General features: G+C 42.5%; 3 protein-coding genes across 6 annotated transcripts; 1 reads left to right on the top strand and 2 right to left on the bottom strand.

Moving 5' to 3' along the window:
- Window positions 1-760: 760 nt before the first annotated feature.
- On the bottom strand, window positions 761-5,213 carry poli (polymerase (DNA directed) iota). Of its 2 annotated transcripts, XR_014598143.1 has the most exons (11): window positions 5,004-5,213; window positions 4,725-4,850; window positions 4,481-4,645; window positions 3,945-4,085; window positions 3,511-3,747; window positions 3,196-3,374; window positions 2,776-2,867; window positions 2,567-2,700; window positions 2,193-2,413; window positions 822-2,049; window positions 761-790 (listed from the first exon to the last, which is right to left on the bottom strand). XR_014598143.1 is itself a non-coding variant. In XM_084024325.1 (10 exons), exons 1-10 carry the CDS (start codon window positions 5,095-5,097, stop codon window positions 1,267-1,269), a joined length of 2,172 nt encoding a protein of 723 aa, XP_083880451.1. In that variant the 5' UTR covers window positions 5,098-5,213; the 3' UTR covers window positions 761-1,266. The 2 variants fall into 2 exon arrangements, 1 of the variants encoding a protein (XP_083880451.1); XM_084024325.1 differs by having other exon boundaries at window positions 761-2,049.
- On the top strand, window positions 3,984-13,406 carry LOC311022774 (RNA exonuclease 1 homolog). 3 transcript variants are annotated; one of them, XM_084024320.1, is made up of 18 exons: window positions 3,984-4,106; window positions 5,512-5,662; window positions 6,135-6,326; window positions 6,597-7,645; window positions 7,753-7,848; window positions 7,994-8,249; window positions 8,465-8,802; window positions 8,889-9,032; window positions 9,114-9,228; window positions 9,320-9,391; window positions 9,488-9,631; window positions 9,795-9,908; window positions 9,996-10,069; window positions 10,172-10,276; window positions 10,668-10,783; window positions 11,377-11,515; window positions 12,453-12,573; window positions 12,828-13,406. In XM_084024320.1, the coding sequence occupies exons 2-18, from the start codon at window positions 5,512-5,514 to the stop codon at window positions 12,914-12,916; spliced, it is 3,315 nt and encodes a 1,104-aa protein (XP_083880446.1). In that variant the 5' UTR covers window positions 3,984-4,106; the 3' UTR covers window positions 12,917-13,406. The 3 variants fall into 3 exon arrangements, with proteins under 3 accessions (XP_083880446.1, XP_083880445.1, XP_083880444.1); XM_084024319.1 differs by having other exon boundaries at window positions 6,135-7,645; window positions 9,491-9,631; XM_084024318.1 differs by having other exon boundaries at window positions 6,135-7,645.
- On the bottom strand, window positions 12,590-19,171 carry LOC311022780 (UDP-glucuronosyltransferase 2A1-like). Its single transcript, XM_084024330.1, has 6 exons — window positions 18,436-19,171; window positions 18,121-18,269; window positions 17,857-17,988; window positions 16,831-16,918; window positions 14,168-14,387; window positions 12,590-13,887 (listed from the first exon to the last, which is right to left on the bottom strand). The coding sequence occupies exons 1-6, from the start codon at window positions 19,157-19,159 to the stop codon at window positions 13,602-13,604; spliced, it is 1,599 nt and encodes a 532-aa protein (XP_083880456.1). The 5' UTR covers window positions 19,160-19,171; the 3' UTR covers window positions 12,590-13,601.
- Window positions 19,172-20,707: the final 1,536 nt, after the last annotated feature.

Here is a 20,707-nt window from a genome sequence, read left to right as displayed (position 1 = left end):
GGCCGATATAAAAGGCAGCATTGAAAATGCCATTTGCTTACGCAACAGATGGTTGAGCAGTCTCTTCACAACAATCCTGGAGAATGCCATTTATTTTTCTTTAGTATCTTATAAGCTCTAGGCTGCATTCCAGAAATATCTATGGTCAACTCGATTTTCATTGCGACAGCAGTGACAGGACATAGGATGCTACCATGAAATCTGGAGTCATTTCCCATGTGCATGATTAATGGTATTGTATTCTTTGCAATCAGCAGAGTGAAGAGATGCCGAGTAATCAACCCTCTAACCTGCAGCAATCTCCGTTTACACAACACTATCAAACACTGAGTGATTTCATCACAACCCCACTGAGATCCGCAGCTCCCTTAAGATGACAAAGAAGAAGGAACATACCTTATCTATCTGCAGGAAGTACAATCCATTCAGATGCCACTCTACTTGTCCTGGTTGAATAAAAGAATCACTATCATGATGTGATTACACATCCTGAACCTTTTTCCCCACACATGTGATCCAGGGAGGAGTTTCAGGCCAGCGACAACCAAGTGGGCCTGTGCTTACAGAGCTTGTGTTTTCTGGTATTTCACATGAGGTTAAAAACTGGTTGTCAACGAATAATGCGAACCTCTGTGGATTTCAGTGGAAACCGTCCAACCAAGGAATGAGGCCCAACTTCTAGAAGCTAAGCAAAGTAATCCTGCTTCTCCAAACGACACAAAAACAACATTAAAATAATAACCTGAAGCTAAACACTAAATTTAATTCCCCTTAAAATTTGAAAATTAACCTTTATCCATGTTTACAAATGTTAACATAACAAGGTCACTTACGATTAAAGGAGATTTCACACATTACACTCCAGACACAGAAGAATCAAGCAGCTTGTAGATGTTTTGAAATCAATATTACGTTTTTTGAACAATATATTCTTATTTCTAAAACAGAAAAAATGTGCACATTAGCACTGACATACAGGGTTAGACCAAAAAAAGAGAAACACCTTCCCAAAAACATAATGAATACCACCTCGGGCAACTCATCAAGACTTTGATCTTGATCAAAATCAATAGTAATCAATTTGCTGTATTTTGAATTGAATTTTGATTTGCAGCAATATCACCCAAAAGTTTTTGCTAAACAGCTACATGTTTCTTACTCCCTGTGTGTGTGTATGTATATAAATACATATAAAGGTTTTTCATGAAGAGGATTAACATAACAAAAGCGTTTGTCCTGTCACAAAAATAAATAACTTGTCCCTCTTTAACTGGGTTTGAAATACTTTAACAGATTGTTTGTCTGACTGTCTTTTCTGCCAGCCTTTTGGTCTTTGGTCCTCAAGCTTCTCCCTCGTTTCCTGGAGGAGGGCGCCTTCTGGACCGGCTTCTGTTGCTTCCATCCCAACATCAACTCCCTCTGAATGTCCAGAGGAAGTTCAGAAAACACCTTAGGGTCCACATTTCCTGGGAACTCACAGTCAGAACACTGAAGGCATGACGGTCTTCCTTCATCCATGACGTCTTCTCCTGGAAAGGTCCTTGTGTCCTCAGGCCTCCGGTGATTCACGGTGGTCAGCTTGTTAGGTGGATCCAATTTCTCTATAGCCTCTTTCATGTCTTTAATATTTCTTAAGTCAGTCAATGACTGTGGAGGTTTCTTTTTTGTTATGTGGGAGACATTAATGACTGCAGATGAGCTTGTTGAAAGGCCGGGGAGAGAGTTTGTGGAGGCAGGAGATAGCAGCTCCTTCTGGATTTCCTCAGGGAGAAGCCTGAACACCTCTGGGTCAACATCCAGGGGCAATGGATGCGTCACCGTGATATCTGGGTCTGACCTCACTGTGCTGCAGGATCCTTTCTGAAGCAGAGGGTCTTCTACGGCAACGTCAGCCCGCTGTGACCATTTAAACCCATGCCATGCTGCGTCAGAGCTGCCAGGGCTTTCTGTGGTTACCGTCTTTTGAGGATATGTATGCTGAGTCATCACTCTCTTTGTGGTGAACTGAGGATCCAAGCAGTGACGATCCCCACTCTGAGAGGAAGCAACCTATTGGAGAATAAAAGAGGATGAGCACAAAATGACTTCAGGATATTCAGAGTAGCAACAAACTATTTTTAGCAAGAGAAAATCCTGGCAGCATCATGCAACAGCACAGCGTGGAATGATAAGTCTCATTGTACCGGCGCTACCTGGCTTTGTGGTGAGCAGATTTGTGTTTTTCTGGGAGACGTGCTGTGTGTGAAGAAAGACGTTATGGAGCCCTTTGTGCCGATGGCAGCTCCCCTGGTCTGCAGGTTGCTGAAGCAAACGTTGATGAGGGTGAGGTGGAAGGCGGCGCTGCTGTGCACCATCTTGTGGAAGAGCTTCATGGCCAATGGGAGCAGCTGGACCACAACATCATCACGGCTGTCTACAGAAAACATTACAGAAAGACATTAATGGCCTTCATTGCTAAAGGCTAAATACACTTTTTTTTTAGAAACCCTGATAACGTGTCTATGTGTGCCATCCTGAGCTCTTGCAGGTGTGATGTCACAATGTCCTTCCTGGTGCATGAGCTCACCAGAGGGGATCTTCTGTCCTATGTGGTTGGGGATCGAACACTGCCGGCTCTCCCGACTGAACCACTTGTTGGTTGCCGAGTATCTACGGATGGTCAGCCGGAAGGTTTGAGGCTGCCTGCCATCTATGTGCATCCTAGTGTTCAACAGATGACACCAGGTTGGATTCAGTAGCTCGAGGAGAAAAGATCACTCTTTACAAGGATCTCACCTCTCTACCAGACTGCTCAGAAGTCCTTGAATCTGTTCCAAAACCTCTTTGGTTGATGCTATTTTCTTGAAGGAGTCTTCTTCACTGAGAGACTGAAACATGAAGAGGATGCAAATTAACTAAGTAAGTAAAAACATCAAATAACCCCACACACACACACACACACACACACACACACACACACACACACACACACACACACACACACACACACACACACACACACACACACACACACACACACACACACACACACACACACACACACACACACACACACACACACACACACACACACACACACACACACACACACACACACACACACACACACACACCTAACTCTGATGACTCAAAATAACAATAATATGTGTAGTGTATATGAGAGTGCAGACCTGTAGCAGTGAGTCAGCAGCATACCTGAGGTGCCCCAGTGGGGGTGACAGGTGAGTCATCAACACCAAGGGCCAGATCCTTCAAGCGCTGAGCCGTGGGACCTCCAAACTCAGTCTCTAAGTCGTTCAATGGGAAGAGCTGAAGGTCTTTCACGCTGACCAATCCCAGGGCTTGAAGTCTCTTCGCAGTTTGGTGACCAACCCCTAACAATGTATCATCAGGGATACTTGATATGAGTCACATGGGCCACAAATACATGAATGAGCTGGGAATTTAAAAAGATTCAACCAATACTGACTATTGCATATTATTGTTAAAGACTACAAAGATCACATATACCTGGTATTTTGCGGACACTGCTCAGACAGCCGATGATGTCACTGATGTTCCCCGGCAACAGGGTGGTTTGCTGATTGGGTTTAAAGGTTCCTGCCACCAGTTTGGCCAGTAGTTTGTTTGTGGCGATGCCAGCGCAGCTGGTCAGACCCAGTTTGGTGTGGATGGCTTCTCTCAGCTCTGCTGCGATGTGTGAACCTAAAGCCAACCTTGGGTGATCACTGGCTTTAACATCTGCACCTGAGCAGGACATTTAAAACAGAAATTAATCTGTGGCTCTGAAAACCTCACATTCTACAAAAGAATACAAAAGTTAACATTTCATGCAGTGAGAATCTGAGAGTGCAATGCAAATATTTGACAAGCGTCTTGGTTTTGTTTCACTACTCCTTTCCTGGTTTCAATGAGCCAGATGTACAAAGATGTATGTGACTTACGGTTGTACACGTGTCCTTTAAATGAAAAGTTGTTCAACTCCGTAGTCGGAGCTAGCCTTCTTTCTACCATCTCTGTGATGTCCAGGAAGTTTTCATCAAATCCAAGTCTTTCTACCAGTGGACAGTGTGACATCAGCAGCTCTGGACGGAGGACAAGAAAGGGTAAAGAAATGCTCTGAAATAAACTACTTAATTTGGGAAAGTACGCTAAAAAGTCTTCTCCGAAATTCAATTTGAACAACCATGAGAACAGCGTAGACTTGATGCACTAATCCGTGGGCTATAATATGCATAAATGAGGGAAGAATGTGTGAGAGATTTAAAAAACAAACAAACTTGTGCCCCTCACTGAAAAAAATATTTAGAGGGTAGTGTAAGTGGCTGAACAGAATCTCTAGTTCTTTATTTTTTTTTGTTTTGTGTTAATTTTAGATTTATGGCAACATCTGTTTCCTGAGTGTGTTTTGGGGTGAATTCTACTCTAAATACTATATCCTGAATCATTTTCTAAAAACTTTTAACACTTTTCTGCCAACCTGTCAGTTTGTAGGACATTTCTCTGTAGTGTTTCAGGTCTTCTCCTTTAACCAGCACTAGTTGGGGACATTTCTCCTTGGCATCCTTCACAGACATCAGCTTGGTGACACCCTGATCTCTTGCCACATAGTTACAGGTGACTATGATGTATTTCTGCTGAATACCTGATGATATGAGAGATATTATTTAACCACAAGTATTCCTTGAAGATGTCTTTTTTTTCTTTTTAGTAAATCAGTTCACCTAAAGGGACTTCTCTCAGTGCAGGGTTTCTGATCATTTCCACCTGAGCATAGAAGCAATCCAAGTCAAAATGCAGAATGACTCTGTGTACAGGTGTTGGCCCTGGAGTCTTATTGGAGCTTGGACCTGAAACGACAGATTATACATCCACATAATAACCACCCGACACGTATAGATAGGTGTTAGACGCCGTTCTCTTTGTGAGTCAAAGGCCGGACGAAAGGCAAAATAAACGACATAGTTAGCCTCAGCCTCCCAGTAGTCATATTATAACGTTACCGGAAGCAGCAGCGGGGCTGACTGGGACTAAATCCACGAAACTGTTCTTCCACTCGCGTTCATCCTCTTCAATATCATCCTCGCTGCTTTCCATCTCAATCAATGCAAAATGTATGTGTTTCGCAGATTTGAATATCCCAGGTAAGAGCACTTTTTGTTGTGATTTCGGTCGGATACGTGAGCCAAACACTCTCTCTACTTTGTGTGTTCAGTTTTGGACAGCAGCGCCATCTGCCGGCGCGGAGGGATTAAGGCGACACCGACAACTGCAATAAAAGTTTCAATGTTTAGAAATATATTTATTTGGGAATTACATTTTTCTTTCCAGAAAATATACAGTGTTTGAATTGGAATTTCGTATTAAATGTAACGGTTGTAATGTCTCGTGACGTAAGCAGAGCCTATATAAGCGAGGCTGATGACATGATGACTCTATTTCAGTGGGAGCCAACACCTGTTGCACGGAGGTTAATTTGTCAGCAAAACAGTTTTCGCGTTTTTTTCGCAGATGTTTCCCTCGTCTGGTCTCTTTGCTGCTATTAACTGTCCTGTTTCCAAACGCGGGTTTTGTGAGCGGCCTCACTGTTTGTACAAACATGCCACAGAAAAGCCGAATGTGCTTGGTGACTCGTCTAAATCACCGGGAGGTGACTCTGCAGGTCAGTGTTCAGGGGGATCCGAACGTTAGCTAGCGTTAGCATCAATATCAGGTGTGCGTTAGCTTGTTGTCCTCGCCTGTTAAGTGTTAAATTCCACATACACAGTAACGGTAAAGTGGTTTGAATAATTTATAAAACGTGTGTACCTTACTAATACTCTTGACTGCCTCGCATTTTATTGGCACTCAAATGAGTTTTAGAAAAATAGATACAACTAAATGCTATCACACTTTCTGAGAATCCCTGTAATTAAATAATATAAGTTATGTAATGATAAAATGAAGCCTGTTTGTGGGACAATTGGCATCTTAGCTGGTTTTCAGATATTAAAGCACGGGACATTCTTAATTCAGATGGGTATTCTAAAAAAAGTTACTAAATATATTTTTTAAATGTACTTAACCCAGTCTCATTCTTTATTTTTGCACCACCATATCACTAAAAAAGACTATTTCCTATTCCTCTTGTACAGGAGAGCAAAATGTCTATGGAGTGAATGACGAGCCCAAAGATGACTCCCTCCACGAGCTGGAGCGGATCAACAAGGAGATTGAAAGTGTAAGGCACGAGGTGGAGCAGGAAGAAAGGCGACTGTCACGCTACCATACCATACTGGCAGACAGCATGCACACCGCTCCTAAATTCTCTGGTTCTGACACTGCAGGTAAAAATGTAGACAGAGGTCCTTATGGGCTGTCTTCATGCACAGATTTTGGTAAAACGTACTCCCGACCAAGGAAGTACGTGGTTGACAACTCCAAACCAAGGACTGATTTGGAGTATGACCCTTTGTCCAACTTTTCTGCTGGCCTGCGGTCTTGCAGCTCATCGTGTAAAGAGTCAAAGGGTTCGAAAAGAGGAAGAGACGTCGTACCTTCTAACCGACAGAAGTCGGTCTCATGTTTGTTTCCGCCTTCCCGTTCGTCATCTCCAGAGCCTCTTGATGACTCTAATGAAGACGGTGACCTGATTATTGACATTCCTCCCTCACCGGACAAAAAGACAGCAAGAGCTCAGAAACCTGTGGATTCTGTTGCTGGTAAAGTGCAGGAATTGGAGGTCAAGGAAGTGCCTATTTTACTTGTAAATGCTGAGGCGTGGAAGGGAACATCTCAAACGACATCAACAATTGAAGAAAGTAGAGTCCATCGTAACCTCGATGCTCAAAACACTCAAGGTCTGTTTAATATTTATGAGAGCAAAGACTGTGAAAATATACTAGCTGATGGGAGTGTTTTTGATGTATCTGGCTGTTTAGAAGACAAGCAAAGAGGGAGCCAGAAAATCACCCTCTTTCAGGCTTCTGAAACGGTAGTGAAGAAAAGTCCTGAACTTGAAAATCCTTCTGCCAACACAGACCAGCGAGATCACATCTGGAACAATCTGATGGTGAAAAAGGAAGAAAACGTGTTTCAGATTGAGTTGCCCCAGCGTGAGCTGCCCCATAGAGTTGAGAAAATGAAACTCCTGCAGCCACATCATTTTCCACCTACAAATTCACTTTTTTATAAAGGGCCAGTTGCTAACTTGGACTCACCATGCAGACAGCACACCAAGTATGTTCAGATAGCAGAACAGCCTGCTCAGAACAGGGCTGGTAATCAGTGGCCTTCCGCAAAATGTGTAGCGTCAGTGCTGCCACAAAGCCAGAAAACTTCAAGCGAAATGTCAGGACAGAGGCAGGGCAAAGCTGCTGCACCTGAAAGTTACCTGGAGCCAGCAGAAGCAGCGTCAGACAGTGGCCAAGGTCCGGCCCGACAAGATTCATTACCATCGGAATTGGCAAACAGACCCGACACAATTGATGAGCCATTTGTGACGGAAGATAAAGGAGATGTTATAGTCATTAGTTCCAGCTCTGATGAAGATGAGGTCCACTATTCTGAAATGGATCTGTCTGACAGTGACCCAATGGAAGAATGCTACAGGATCTTCATGGAGGCAAATGAGGATAAGGGAACTGAGGAGCAGTGTGATGTGTCTGTAAGTATGCAGAAGACGCTCCAGATCCAAGATGGAGACATTTCTCTTAATGCTTATAGTGTTGAGATCTTTTTCCTTTACCAGTTTCCACATTCACCCATTTTTAGGTAGGAGTAATGGATGTGGAGGAGCCAAAGTTAAACATCAAACCTCAAGCATTGACGGGAAAGAAGAGGGTGGCTCATGCTGCCAAACATACAGAGGTACTTGCTACACAATTCTGTAGAAATCTTTAAAATTCTGTTTACACAGCATTATTTTTCAGGGCAGGCTTTTTCAACTAAAAATGTTCACGATTTAAAAAGGAGGGTAAAATACATTTATATAATGTGTGTACATCGTTGGCAGCCTGTGGCTAAGAGCAGACCTCAGCCCCAGGTGCTGGTTCCCCTACGTGGGCCGCCGGTGTCAGGATTTGTCTCCCAGCCCCCCATCACCTCCAAGATCCAACAGGTACAGCAGAGAGCCTCCATGTTGACGGCTTCAGTTAAAGGTGGTCAGGCTTTTGTTTCCTCCATCTGTCAGAGGAAGCCAGAGACCCAGAGTGCACCTTTTCCTTCCGATCAAACTCCTGAAAACCTGAAATCTGTTCCTGTGCAAAATGGTAAGCATCTGTTTTCTGTAGGGGTTTAGATTAATTTTAGAAAGATTAGTTTAAATGTCAAAATAATATAGTGTCTAAATAAAAATGTAAAATAAAACGTGGGAAAACAATGCCCTTTGTCTAATTGTGAAGTTGACGTCTAACTGGATTCATGTTTTTTACTTTTGTATTACATTACATTAGCGTACGTGTGTGCTTTTTGTCTCAATCAACAGCTTATATGAACTACATATCTTTGGGAACTGCTGTGATCGGAGTGGACAACAACTTGCACTTGATCCTCCCAGAGGGCGCCTTCCCTCTGCCTGTCACGTCCACTTCCAGCCAAGTTACTTCAGTGCTTACCCCAATCAGTCAAGTGCACACAAGCGTCTTCCCTGTAAGACAAATGTACCATCCGGCTGCAGTTACCTCTGTGCAGAGATACCGCACAACAGCACCTGTGCTCATTCCTGCACCGGCACGGAAGCCTTCACTGGCCTCTGCCTTCGCATCGGCACATTCAAGTCCAGCTGCCTCCACTACCCCTCAGTCTGCTGTCCATACCGTTAAGGTGAGAAGACTTCAACCAAATTTGCGTCTGCTATGAATTAGTCATGTTTGGTCTGTTGAATATTAAAAATGAATTAATTTTTTTAGACGGCGCCGACTAAACGGAAATTGAAGCAGCAGTGTGACACCGCCAAAGACAAAGTGCCCCGTGACATCCGACAGCGTTATGTCAACATGTTTACGGAGGAGTTCCTCAAGACAACAGACGATGTTAATGATGCATTTGAAAAGGTGATCTTGTGCCACTTAATGTCATCCTCGCTGACAAACTACAGCTTAGATATTTATTGACGTCCCTGTTAATGTTGACAGGCGCTTGCTGAAGAGAGGGCTGTGTATAATCGCAGTGTGAACAAACTCAAATATCTGAGTGTTGCAGTGAATGCACTGAAGAGACTAAAGAACCAAAATGCAGTTACTACTAAAGGTGAGAATTTCAGGACAACTCGTACCAAACTTCATGAAATGTGATAAAGTATCATTTGGGCATATTTAATCCCTTTATGTTTCTGGTGCAGATGAAAAGGAAGTCAACATCCAAAGATTCAAAGGCAACATTTCACTTAACCTGAATAAGCTTAAAGGAAATGGTGAGGATTAGGTTACTTTTTAATTGAAATTAATGTTATTTTATTCAAGTGTTGTGACAGCTTCTCAGTGATTTTTCTAAAAATAATTTCCCCCAGCAGATGATATGGCATTTTATGAGAGTTTGAAGGACTATATTTTGCCTGAGGAAAGACTGGTTGAGAGCAACTATCCTGTCCAGCACCCAGAGAAACCTGGTTGTGCTGTTCTTTTTGTTGAAGATAAGAAAGGCACTGCAGATCGTAAGTGATGACAACGTACTCTAACTATATTCTCTGAAAAGACAATTTGATGCCATTCTCCTATTCATCACTAGGGGGCACACTCCACCTGTGCTCTACTTGTAATGAGGGCTTCTATTCTCAGCATTTAACTGATGAGCTGTTTCTGTTTTGTTTGTTAAAGCCCTCAAGAGGATCTGCTGTCGATGTGGTGCTACTTACTCTGTGAACCAAACGGGCAAACACATCCGTAAGGAGGAGTGTAATTACCACTATGGGAAAGGAGTTACGAAAAAAGGTGCTTTAAAAACACCCCAAGTTTCAACGTGTTTATTCTACAGCTGACAATATCGGATCATTGTGTACATCCTTAAACCGTTTACAGTGCCTGGTGGAGTGGAGACGCGCTACAGCTGCTGTGAGGGAGTCATGGGAGCACCTGGCTGTCAGGTGTTTCAGGTAAGAAACGAGGACAAGTAAGAGACTATTCCGTAACTCGAGTCTCTGCTTAAACCCCCAAATATTCGTTGCATAAATATCTGATTTTGTTGTCATCTACAGTTGCATGTCCATGATTCCCTCAGCCTGGATGGGTTCGTGTCCACTGTCTCCAAACCTCCCTCGGATACCAGCTGTCCTGGAGTTTACTCCTTGGATTGTGAAATGGTGATCAGCTTTTTTTAATTCTTCCCAATGTTGAGCACCAAACCTCAACTGAACCCTAAGTTGTTTCTAGAATTCAAATTAGAAAAGGGATCTTTCACATCAGAAATTCTGAGTGACACATAAGAAAAGTTAGCTTTTAAACTTTTTTTTTTATTATACATAACCGGTTAATTGACCGAAATTATGCAACACCATATCCACTTTATTTGTTCCAAAAGCACTAGGTATAGCTTTTCCCATTACACTTGATATACACCCAAGATGTATAGAACGTTAACCGTCTCTGCTGGGTTACTATGTCAGCACCTTGTTTTGGAAGAGAAGAGAAACTCTTAAAAATGGTTTGATGTTGAGCTTGAGCTTTATATTGTATTAATTCTTGTCCTCATAGTGTTATACCATTCATGGTCTGGAGCTGTTCAGAGTGACTGTGGTCAACGCTAGTCTGCAAGTCATCTACGACACCTTTGTCAGACCTGATAATGAAGCCATTGATTATAACACCAGGTAACGTCATCCAGTACAGCCTTCAATCCTTTTTTTCCCTGAAGACCCAAAGAGGGATGGAATGATAAAAGATTGTGTGGATTTAGATATACAGGGTGTAAAAATACAAATGTTATTTATTTAACCTATATTTGTGCAGATGGAACTAATGCTTTATGATATTTATGTAAGATTATTTATTTTCACTAAAAAAGTCTCATCTATGACGCAATACACATTTTATGGAAACGGATTCCAGTATTTTAAGTGCTTTTTTTTATTTTTTTTTTTAGAGTTTATATTTTGATGATGGCTATTTGATGCATGAACATTTCATATTGGTCCATGCCTTCAACCAGACATGTTCTATGCTAACAAAACCCCACCCGCCAGCCCAGTAAAAGCCCAAAACTCATAAGGAAACAAAAATGGATATTAAAGCACATTTTTTTTTCTGAAATGAGAATCAAATAGTCCTGCTGTTAGTTAAAAGCCACTGAAATTGACATTACAATACAACAGAAATATTGTCCAATTATAGTTTGCCTTAAAGCGGTGATAAAATGAAAGGAATGATACTGCAAACATCAGTGTATAACACTTTACTTGTCAAGGTTTTCAGGCATCAGTGAAGATGATGTGAAGGGTAACCACACCTCCCTCAGAGAGGTGCAGGAGACCTTATTGAGCTTCATCAGCGCAGACACCATTCTGATTGGACATGGCCTGGAAATAGACCTCTGTGCTCTGAAGGTGACTACTGTCTTTTTTTTTTTTTTTAAATGTGTATATATATATTCTTTCAACATTATTGTTGGCATGGGTTCTCTCAAAAATCTATCGGTTGCAACCCTGGCTTACCTGTGATTTTTATACAAACCCAGGATTTCAGGATCCCTAGCCTTTGGTGTTATTTCAGGAGTATCCTTGTGCATAGTTCATGCTTGAATGCCTTAATCATTTTGATGCATGTTTTGTATAGCTTTATATTGAAGCACATTTCAAAACCTTTATATATTCATTTTTGTTGATGCAATCCTCGAGAAATGGTACCATTTTCTAGGTGGCTGATTATGATGCATTATTAATAACCTGAATGTACACTGTGTTGACAAACTGTTGTAAATACCTTCATGGAAAGGTACATTCTCTGAATTAAATTTACAGTCACAATTACAAACTGCAACAACTGGGTCAAAGGTTGCAAAGTACCAGCTTTTTCAGCTGGTAATGGTGTAGGGCAAGTTAGTTTTTAAAGCAGCATAATACTACATAAATTCTATCTAATATGTCATACAAGAGTCAATTGTGACATGTGCCAGATGCATAACTGCATTGACCAAGAGGAAGTGTTGCCACAAGCTGGAACAGGTAAGGACATACTGTTGGGGGTAAATGAATGCTTGTTAGTGTTTGGAATAAGGTCTAAAAGTTGAAGGTACTTTTTCATCAGATAGTATGGTTTTTATACACAACTGGTTGGATTTTGAGTGGCCATCTTACTGTATTAGCAGAGGGACTAGAAAGCCACACACCTCTTCGTTGTGCTGTGCTATTGGCTGAGAGTTTTTCTCACCTTTTTGTTTTGTTTTTTTCTTTGATTGCAATTTCTTTGCGATTTGTAATTTTCATTTGTCCAAAGTGACTACCCTCAGTAATGAGCGCTTCAGATTTGTCCTCTTTTCTGTAGTTGCTCCATGGGACGGTGGTAGACACTTCAGTGGTCTTTCCCCACCGTCTGGGACTCCCTCACAAGCTGACCCTCAACCACCTCACTGCTGAATACCTCAGGAGGATCATCCAAGAGAGTGGTGGGTCTTCATGGATCATTACAGCCACCTCATAAGTGTCTGGGTTTTATTTGAATGTCTATTGCATTCAACCGCCACCATACATAAGAAACTAGGTCTAAATTCAAATAAAGAAATGGTTCATAATCCCACTAAAAATGTAAAGACTACCAAAGCAAAGGTGTATATGCAACGATGTAATTTTATTTATAGCAAATGCATGTTTTATCAATGTATAGATTTGCTTAAATATGCTGTGTTAATGTTTCTCCCAGTCTGTGGCCATGACACTGCAGAAGATGCTGCTGCCTGCATGGAGCTTATGTTATGGAAAGTCAAAGAAGATGGAAAACTGAAAAAATGATGGAAATAAAATATGATAATCCCCACACTGGCCATACATGAGGAATCTGCTATTATGCAGATTTGAATGTCACATCTATTTGTGTTCTCATGACATGGGAGGGCTGCTGATTTTTTTTGTTTGATTACATAGCTTAATTTATGTTAATACAGTATTTCCTGTATGCTAAACATTTAATTTACAGCCTGTGTCCATAAATATTTGTCAAGGTCTGAAGGGGTGAGGTGTCATAATTATCCAAATAAAGGCACGTAATGAATTTCCTGCCTGTGTGTTTTTCTTTACAAACTTACACCATCCAATGAAGATTAAGCAAAATATTAAATTAATGTCCAATTGGCATCAGGTGCAGTTATGCAAATTAGAGCACACCTGTCTGCAACTGACGTAATTACTGGTGATGCACAAATGTCCACATCAATGTATATTGAAATGTAAATAACTAACGATGTGGTTATGTCAGGTTTTTAGACAAGTGAGTGTGAGTTTACTTTAAAAAAAAAATAAAAAACACATGGTACATTGTTAGGAGTCTCACAATATTACTGGACACTGAAAATTACTGGTCTAAAGCAACAAATTACAATCCAGGTCATTGTGTTTACATTACATGGTTTAGAGCAGGAAGACTAAACTGAACTGTTGTTTCTTTCATAATTTATCAGTTAAATTTCAATTCAGTAAATTACTCAGCCTTTCTCTTTGCCTTTCTTTTTCTGCCAAAGCACCTCCGGAGGCAGAAACTGCAGGTCTTGATGAAGAGGAGTACGAGGAACAGAACGACAGCGAGGAGGAATACCACGACATCCAGGCTGTGATACTGGTACCAGGTGAGCTCATGGGCCCGGACCCTAAGGTGCTTGGCCCCTTTGTTTCTCATGGTGAACTCGATCCAGAATACTGCCTCATCCAGAGGCCTCATTGGTCTGTCATGGTGGATACTGGACAGCCACATGGCATTCTCCTTGTACCTACGAATGTGAGCATACAGGAGTGAAAGTGTGAATTAATGCACTCTGTTCTTTTCATTTTTAAACTTTAGATTCTTAACTTCACAAAAAATTTCTAAGAAGAATGTATTTTAACTTAAATTAAACTCCAGCAAATGTCCAACAGAAAAGCCAATACAACCCTGGCTGCTTCATGGCGTGTCTTCAATCACTTCTGTATTATTAATGTGAGCTCTCCAAAAAGGCAATCATGTTTAATTTCTTTTTAATACCCTAAAACAGACCAAGTAATAGAACTTACGATTTCTCGTTGATGACAGCATTGATTGCATCTCTAAGGTCCTCAGTCGTCATGAAATTCAACTTTACAGTAACTGCAGCTCCCTTGGCCTTAATATGGACCATGTTGTCTGGCTGGTCAGCGAACATGGGGATGCCCACCATGGGAACGCCGTGGTAGATGGCCTCATAAATGCCATTTGTGCCACCATGGGTGATGAAAGCTCTTGTCTTGGGGTGACCTGATACCAAAAATCATGAAAAGCACATTATTTCTCCAGTCAAGACTGACGTTTAAAGCACATCTTTTCACTTCTGTATGGTGATATTACTATAGACATACACTGAACATTGGCAAAGGCTTGTGGAACCTTGCTACATCATATTCCATTCGTATTTTTGAAAAACTGTGGAAAGTAAAAATCATACACACGGGCCTCCACATCACGTAACAACTAGCTGTGGAGTAGTAATGTTATAATAATATTAATATTATTATTATTATTATTATTATTATTATTTGTTGGTGCCTTACAAACACCCAAGGTCACCTTACATATTAAAAAACAGAAACATATTAAATACATACAATAGCACATATATACATACACATACAAGGCAAATACAATGTTTCTAGATAAATAAGGACAAAATGGGATGGGGGACAGAGAATTATAGGGAGTAGGACAATTTAAAAAGGTGTGTTTTGAGGTGGGACTTGAAGGTGTCAATGGAGTCCAGAGTGTGTCGTGGGAGTGAGTTCCAGAGTCTAGGTGCAGAACAGGTAAAAGCTTGAGCGCCCATTGAGGTGAGTGAATGAGGGAGTGGAAAGCAGGGTGGCAGATGAGGAAAGGAGTGAACGGGGTGGGATATAAGGGTGTAGCATATTAGAGAGATATGGGGGGGCGTGGTTATGGAGAGCTTTGAATGTTAGCAGAAGGAGTTTGTAATGTATCTGTTTGACAGGGAGCCAGTGAAGTTGCATGAGGATAGGTGTAATATGATCCAAGGACTTGGTGCGGGTGATGATTGTGGCGGCAGTGTTTTGGATGGTTTGTAGATGGTGGATGAGCTTCTGTGGTAGACCGGTGAGGAGGGAGTTACATCAATCCAGGCGGGATGTGACCAGAGCATTTATTAGGATTTCAGTGGAGTGCTGGGTGAGGGAGGGGCAAAGTCTGGAGATATTACGGAGATTGAAAAAGGCTGTGCGTGAGATGTTATTGATGTGGGATGTGAATGAGAGGGTACTGTCCAAGATAACACCAAGACTTTTAGCTTTAGTTGAAGTGGGGACCAGACAGCCGTTGATGAGAATACTGAGGGGGTGGGATTTGGAGAGTGATGATTTGGATCCGATGCGTAGGATTTCAGTTTTATTGCCATTGAGTTTGAGCTTGTTGTTTGACATCCAGTTTGTGATGGTTTGCAGGCAGTCGGTAAGGGCAGTAGGTGTTGATGAAGTGTCAGGTTTGGTGGTGATGTAGATTTGGGTGTCATCAGCATAACAGTGGAAATGGATACCAAAATGACAGAGGATATTGCCAAGGGGGAGGATGTAGATGATAAAGAGTAGGGAACCAAGGACAGAACCTTGTGGAACACCGTGGAGGAGTGGTGAGGATGATGATCTGGGGGTTTCTCCTTGGATAAACTGCAAATGGTCAGACAGGTAAGGATGAAACCACTGAAGGGCAGTGCCAGAGACCCCAGTGCCGGCCAAACAATCTAAGAGGATGGTGTGAGATATTGTGTCGAAGGCGGCACTGAGGTCTAGGAGTATGAGGATGGTGAGTAGGCCAGAATCCGCTGCTAAAAGAAGGTTGTTAATTATTTGAGTGAGAGCTGTTTCTGTGTTATGATGGGGACGGAAACCAGACTGGAAAGGCTCAAAGAGGTTGTTTCTTGATAGATGATCTTGAAGTTGGCAGGCTTATGTACATTCGAGAACTTTTGAGATGAATGGGAGGTTTGAGATAGGACGGTAGTCATTGAATTCATTCGGGTCCAGGCCAGGTTTCTTTAGTATCGGTAATACTGAAGCAGTTTTTAATAGGGAGGGCACGATACCATTTGACAGGGAGGAGTGAACAATTTGTGTGATGAGTGAGGAGAGTGTGGGGAAACAGGTCTTGACCAAAGTGGTAGGAAGTGGATCAAGTAGACAAGTGGTAGACCTGGAGGACATGATCAGTTGAGAAATCTGTTGATCCGAGGGAAGATGGAAAGCAGACAGGGTTATGAAGCGTAGCGAGCTAGATAGGGAAGCAGATAGAAAGGTCTGCTAGGTCATTTCACAAAGTAGGTGAAGGAAAAAATAACAATTACATCTTTGGAAAGGCAATTCTCTTAAAGTTGCCAACATTGAATGGCACAAGTATTGTAAAATTTACAGTTGTGTTTGTAGTAAATTAACTAAGGGTTTACTACAAAGAAAAAATCTTAATCTATAGCACAGTTAACTTTTTTACTGGGTAAAAATCAGCTTATAATTATGTATATTATTATGGTTGGAAAATACCTAGTCTCTGAATTGACATGCCAAAGAAAACTTAATAGAAAAACAGATTTTGTACTGTCAAATCATTTAAAATGTGGTGGCTACCCTATTACATTTTACAAAGTAAAAGCTATGAGGATTACTGTCAAAGGCTTGTTCGGTAGCTTTTATGAAACATTATTTACCCAGTAGATCATTCTGAGGGATCCAGTTGTATATTCTGGTGTTGGTACCCAGAGTTGCTGGTTTTTCTCCACTGTATCTCCACAGCACCTACAAACAACAGCAAATGACTTAAATTTAGACACAGTGCTAATTACTTTTCATAGTATTATCCATAGTAGTACATTTAATGATACATGCTAAAATAAAGATGAAAAGTAGTTGTATTTTATAACAAAACTTTAGTTATGTTGTATTGGAAAATGGTTCATGATCAACTTCTGTTTCTATTCTTCTCTATCCAATGTGATTTGGTACTATCTCTTTACCTGTCAAATGTTTTTAAATTTTAATATTGTAGCATTTTAGTTGGTTTGCCCTTGCCTTACACCCTGTTCTACTATCTTTATTCAACCAGGAAAAAAATGCCAAATCACTATAACTATAGCTGCAGATCACGTGTTGCTGCTGACCTTCAACCCTTTTAATCATCACATGTACATGAAGTGTTTTAGAAGCATCTTTGCCATCACTCGCTCATCTCACAAAGAGATACATTTCTGTTTTATTAAATGAATCAATTCAAGCTAACTCCAATATGTAGACCCACAACTTCCTTCTGCCCTGAGTTGTACAAAAACTAAATTTTAAGTGACCTCAATTGTTTAGCATGTGAACAAAAGGCCAAAAATACATAGAAAAGGCTGCGTTTACAAAAATACCCATGTACGTGTGGACTAGGCCTGAAACCAAATAAGAATGAGAGATATGCAACAGGAAAATTGTGCTAGCTGCGCGATCTATTCAGTAAAATGCCATGGCTCAAGCTGATAGTGGCGATTAGCCTCTACCCCACCGGCAGCATCCAACGCTGTATGCCGTTCTCTTGGGTGGTCGAGCTAGGGATCATCAACTGCAGTTCTATAGCATGGTGATGGCATGCAATCAGATGCAGGGATCTGACCTGATCTTTTTTTTGTGTACTATAAAGAGACAACAAATTTATTTTGGTTGTAAATGAATTTTGCACACACAGATTGTCCTCTGACCTTTTGTGGGATCTGAGCGAGGGCTGAGGCTATCATGTTTCCTTTCTCTGTTGTGATGTTCGTGATGAATGATCCCAAAGTGAAGACCACAATGCCATCGTCTCCAGAACTCTGCACAAACTCCTCCATACCCTGAAAGAATAACATGATCTCAATACAAACCAACCAGCACTTTCTTTCTTTACTTTAAACAGCTTATTCTCTTCACTGTGGAGGTGGTGTAGTAATATATTTCTGGGCCTGTGATAGTGAACACAGCCTTACTTCTGGTAAAGGTTTAGCAGGACGGCAGTGGATTCCACCAACAAATTTGAAGTTTGGGAGGAAAGGACGAGGGAACTCAAAATCCCAGTAGGTGCGTATCAACCAGATATCGGCTCTACCCATCACCTCGCAGGCACTGGTGGGTGTTCCTGTCACAGAACAAAAGTAGTTCATGATAGCTGCTCATCTTTTTTTATATTTTATTTATGTAAAATTAGTGTTGACACATGTGATTGAATTTAAAAGCATTGCCAATAATCTCATAATCATTGTTTGTGGTCCTAAAAATTGTGTTGTTACCCAATTATAGCTCACCTTTGACTTCAGAGTAATATTTATCGAGTTTTTTCCATGAAACGTAATCAATCACGAGGTCCTGCAATGCGTAGAAGAGAAAATTCCACACTCTCTCAGAGAAGTCCATCTTGTCGGTGAGTTTGCTCATAGCGCCGGGGACAAAAGAAGGAGGAGCAGGGAGCTGACCACAATGTCTCTCCCAGTTATGGGCGAGGGAAAAGCGCAGCGAGAAGACGAGGGGAACGTCTAAAATCTCTGCTAATAAGTCACTGCCGGGGTAGATGGGATCAGCCAGGAGAAGGTCATATTTTGCCTCCTTCAGCTTTTTCATGATTGATTCCGATTTCACAACGCCGTCCAAATACTTCAAAGAATACTCCAGGTCGACCTTCATCAGATCTATGAATTTGATGTACATCTGCAAGTAGCTCACGTGATCCATCTCATACATGGAGAAGTGAAGGAACTCCTCAAAAAACTTCTCTATGGTGTCCAGGGAGACAGAGACGTTGAAGGGTTCGTAGCCAAAGCGTGAAGGCTCATTGCTGTTCATGAACATGGATGTGCTCGGGACCAGAACTGTCACCTGGTGTCCCCTGTCGATCAGCGCCTCCAGCACAGGCTTCATGTTAATCCAGTGGCTGCCTTCTGTGTACCAAACCAAAATGTTCCCTCCGTTTGTGCTCGAAGTCACACAAAGTACGAGCAGGACACAAACGGAGAGACGCTGTCCCAGATTCATGGTGCCTGTTTGTCAGGGCAAAAGCTTGCTGTGATAGGATCCTTTTTATTAATCTGCTCCAAGAAAAACAATAATTAACGAAACAAAGCTGAACCCTGACTTGTAACTCCTCTTTGTACTGCGGGATACATTAGATAAGGGACTCACAAGTCGGTAGAGACGCTGCCCTAGATTCATGGTGCCTGTTTGTCAAGGCAAAAGCTTGCTGTAACAGGATCCTTTTTTAAAGGTGATCCAAGAAAATAATCATTAACAAAACAAAACTGAACTCTGACTCGTAACTCCTTTGTACTGCGTGACACATTAGATAAGGGACCTACCCCAGTATGTATGCCATGTTATGTCATGAGGATAGCCAGTGGACCCTGAGACACAATCTATAATCGATAACATCCATCCATCCATTTTCTTCCGCTTATCCGGGACCGGGTCGCGGGGGCAGCTGCCTGAGCAGGGACGTCCAGACTTCCCTCTCCCCCGACACTTCCCCCAGCTCCTCCGGGAGGACCCCAAGGCGTTCCCAGGCCAGCCAGGTGACATAGTCACTCCAGCATGTCCTGGGTCTTCCTCGGGGTCTCCTCCCGGTGGGGCATGCCTGGAACACCTCCCGAGGGAGGCGTCCAGGGGGCATCCGATACAGATGCCCGAGCCACCTCAACTGGCTCCTCTCGATGTGGAGGAGCAGCGCCTCTACTCCGAGCTCCTCCCGTGTGACGGAGCTCCTCACCCTATCTCTAAGGGAGCGCCCCGCCACCCTGCGGAGGAAGCTCATTTCGGCCGCTTGTATCCGGGATCTTATTCTTTCGGTCATGACCCAAAGTTCATGACCATAGGTGAGGGTAGGAACGTAGATTGACCGGTAAATTGAGAGCTTCGCCTTTCGGCTCAGCTCTCTCTTCACCACGACGGACCGATACATCGACCGCATTACTGCAGCCGCTGCACCGATCCGCCTGTCAATCTCACGTTCAATCCTTACCTCACTCGTGAACAAGACCCCAAGATTAAACTCCTCCACTTGAGGCAGGAACTCCCCCCCGACCTGGAGGAAGCAAGCCACCTTTTTCCGGTTGAGAACCATGGCCTCAGATTTGGAGGTGCTAATCCTCATCCTGGCTGCTTCACACTCGGCTGCAAACCGCCCCAGGACATGCTGGAGGTCCTGGCTCGAAGGAGCCAACAAGACCACATCGTCCGCAAAGAGCAGGGATGATCTCCAGTGGCTCCCGAACCAGATCCCCTCCAGCCCACGGCTGCGCCTAGAAATCCTGTCCATAAAAATAATGAACAGAATCGGTGACAAAGGGCAGCCCTGCCGGAGTCCAACATGCACCTGGAACAGGTCTGACTTACTGCCGGCAATGCGAACCAAGCTCCTGCTCCGGTCATACAGGGACCGAACAGCCCTTAGCAGAGGGCCCCCCGACCCCGTACTCCCGAAGTACCTCCCACAGAATGCCACGAGGGACACGGTCGAATGCCTTCTCCAAGTCCACAAAACACATGTGGACTGGTTGGGCAAACTCCCATGAACCCTCGAGCACCCTG

The sequence above is a fragment of the Eutrigla gurnardus genome, assembly GCF_963514095.1.
Source record: "Eutrigla gurnardus genome assembly, chromosome: 13".
NCBI classification, from domain to species: Eukaryota; Metazoa; Chordata; class Actinopteri; order Perciformes; family Triglidae; genus Eutrigla; species Eutrigla gurnardus.
Note: the sequence above shows the minus strand (reverse complement) of the source record. Positions and strands in the feature narration are given on the sequence as shown.

What these genes read in the sequence shown, in the direction of transcription:
- poli (XM_084024325.1), bottom strand. Translation starts at nt 5,097, where the DNA reads ATGGAAAGCAGCGAGGATGATATTGAAGAGGATGAACGCGAGTGGAAG. An exon ending in ACTGAGAGAAGTCCCTTTAG is followed by an intron (nt 4,646 to 4,724) that starts GTGAACTGATTT and finishes TCATATCATCAG; the next exon opens with GTATTCAGCAGAAATACATC. An exon ending in CTGAGCAGTCTGGTAGAGAG is followed by an intron (nt 2,701 to 2,775) that starts GTGAGATCCTTG and finishes GTTGAACACTAG; the next exon opens with GATGCACATAGATGGCAGGC.
- LOC311022774 (XM_084024318.1), top strand. Translation starts at nt 5,512, where the DNA reads ATGTTTCCCTCGTCTGGTCTCTTTGCTGCTATTAACTGTCCTGTTTCC. An exon ending in GAATAAGCTTAAAGGAAATG is followed by an intron (nt 9,392 to 9,487) that starts GTGAGGATTAGG and finishes AATTTCCCCCAG; the next exon opens with CAGATGATATGGCATTTTAT. An exon ending in TAGACCTCTGTGCTCTGAAG is followed by an intron (nt 11,516 to 12,452) that starts GTGACTACTGTC and finishes TCTTTTCTGTAG; the next exon opens with TTGCTCCATGGGACGGTGGT.
- LOC311022780 (XM_084024330.1), bottom strand. Translation starts at nt 19,159, where the DNA reads ATGAATCTGGGACAGCGTCTCTCCGTTTGTGTCCTGCTCGTACTTTGT. An exon ending in CCCTCAGAATGATCTACTGG is followed by an intron (nt 14,388 to 16,830) that starts GTAAATAATGTT and finishes TTTTGGTATCAG; the next exon opens with GTCACCCCAAGACAAGAGCT. An exon ending in GCTGTCATCAACGAGAAATC is followed by an intron (nt 13,888 to 14,167) that starts GTAAGTTCTATT and finishes TCACATTCGTAG; the next exon opens with GTACAAGGAGAATGCCATGT.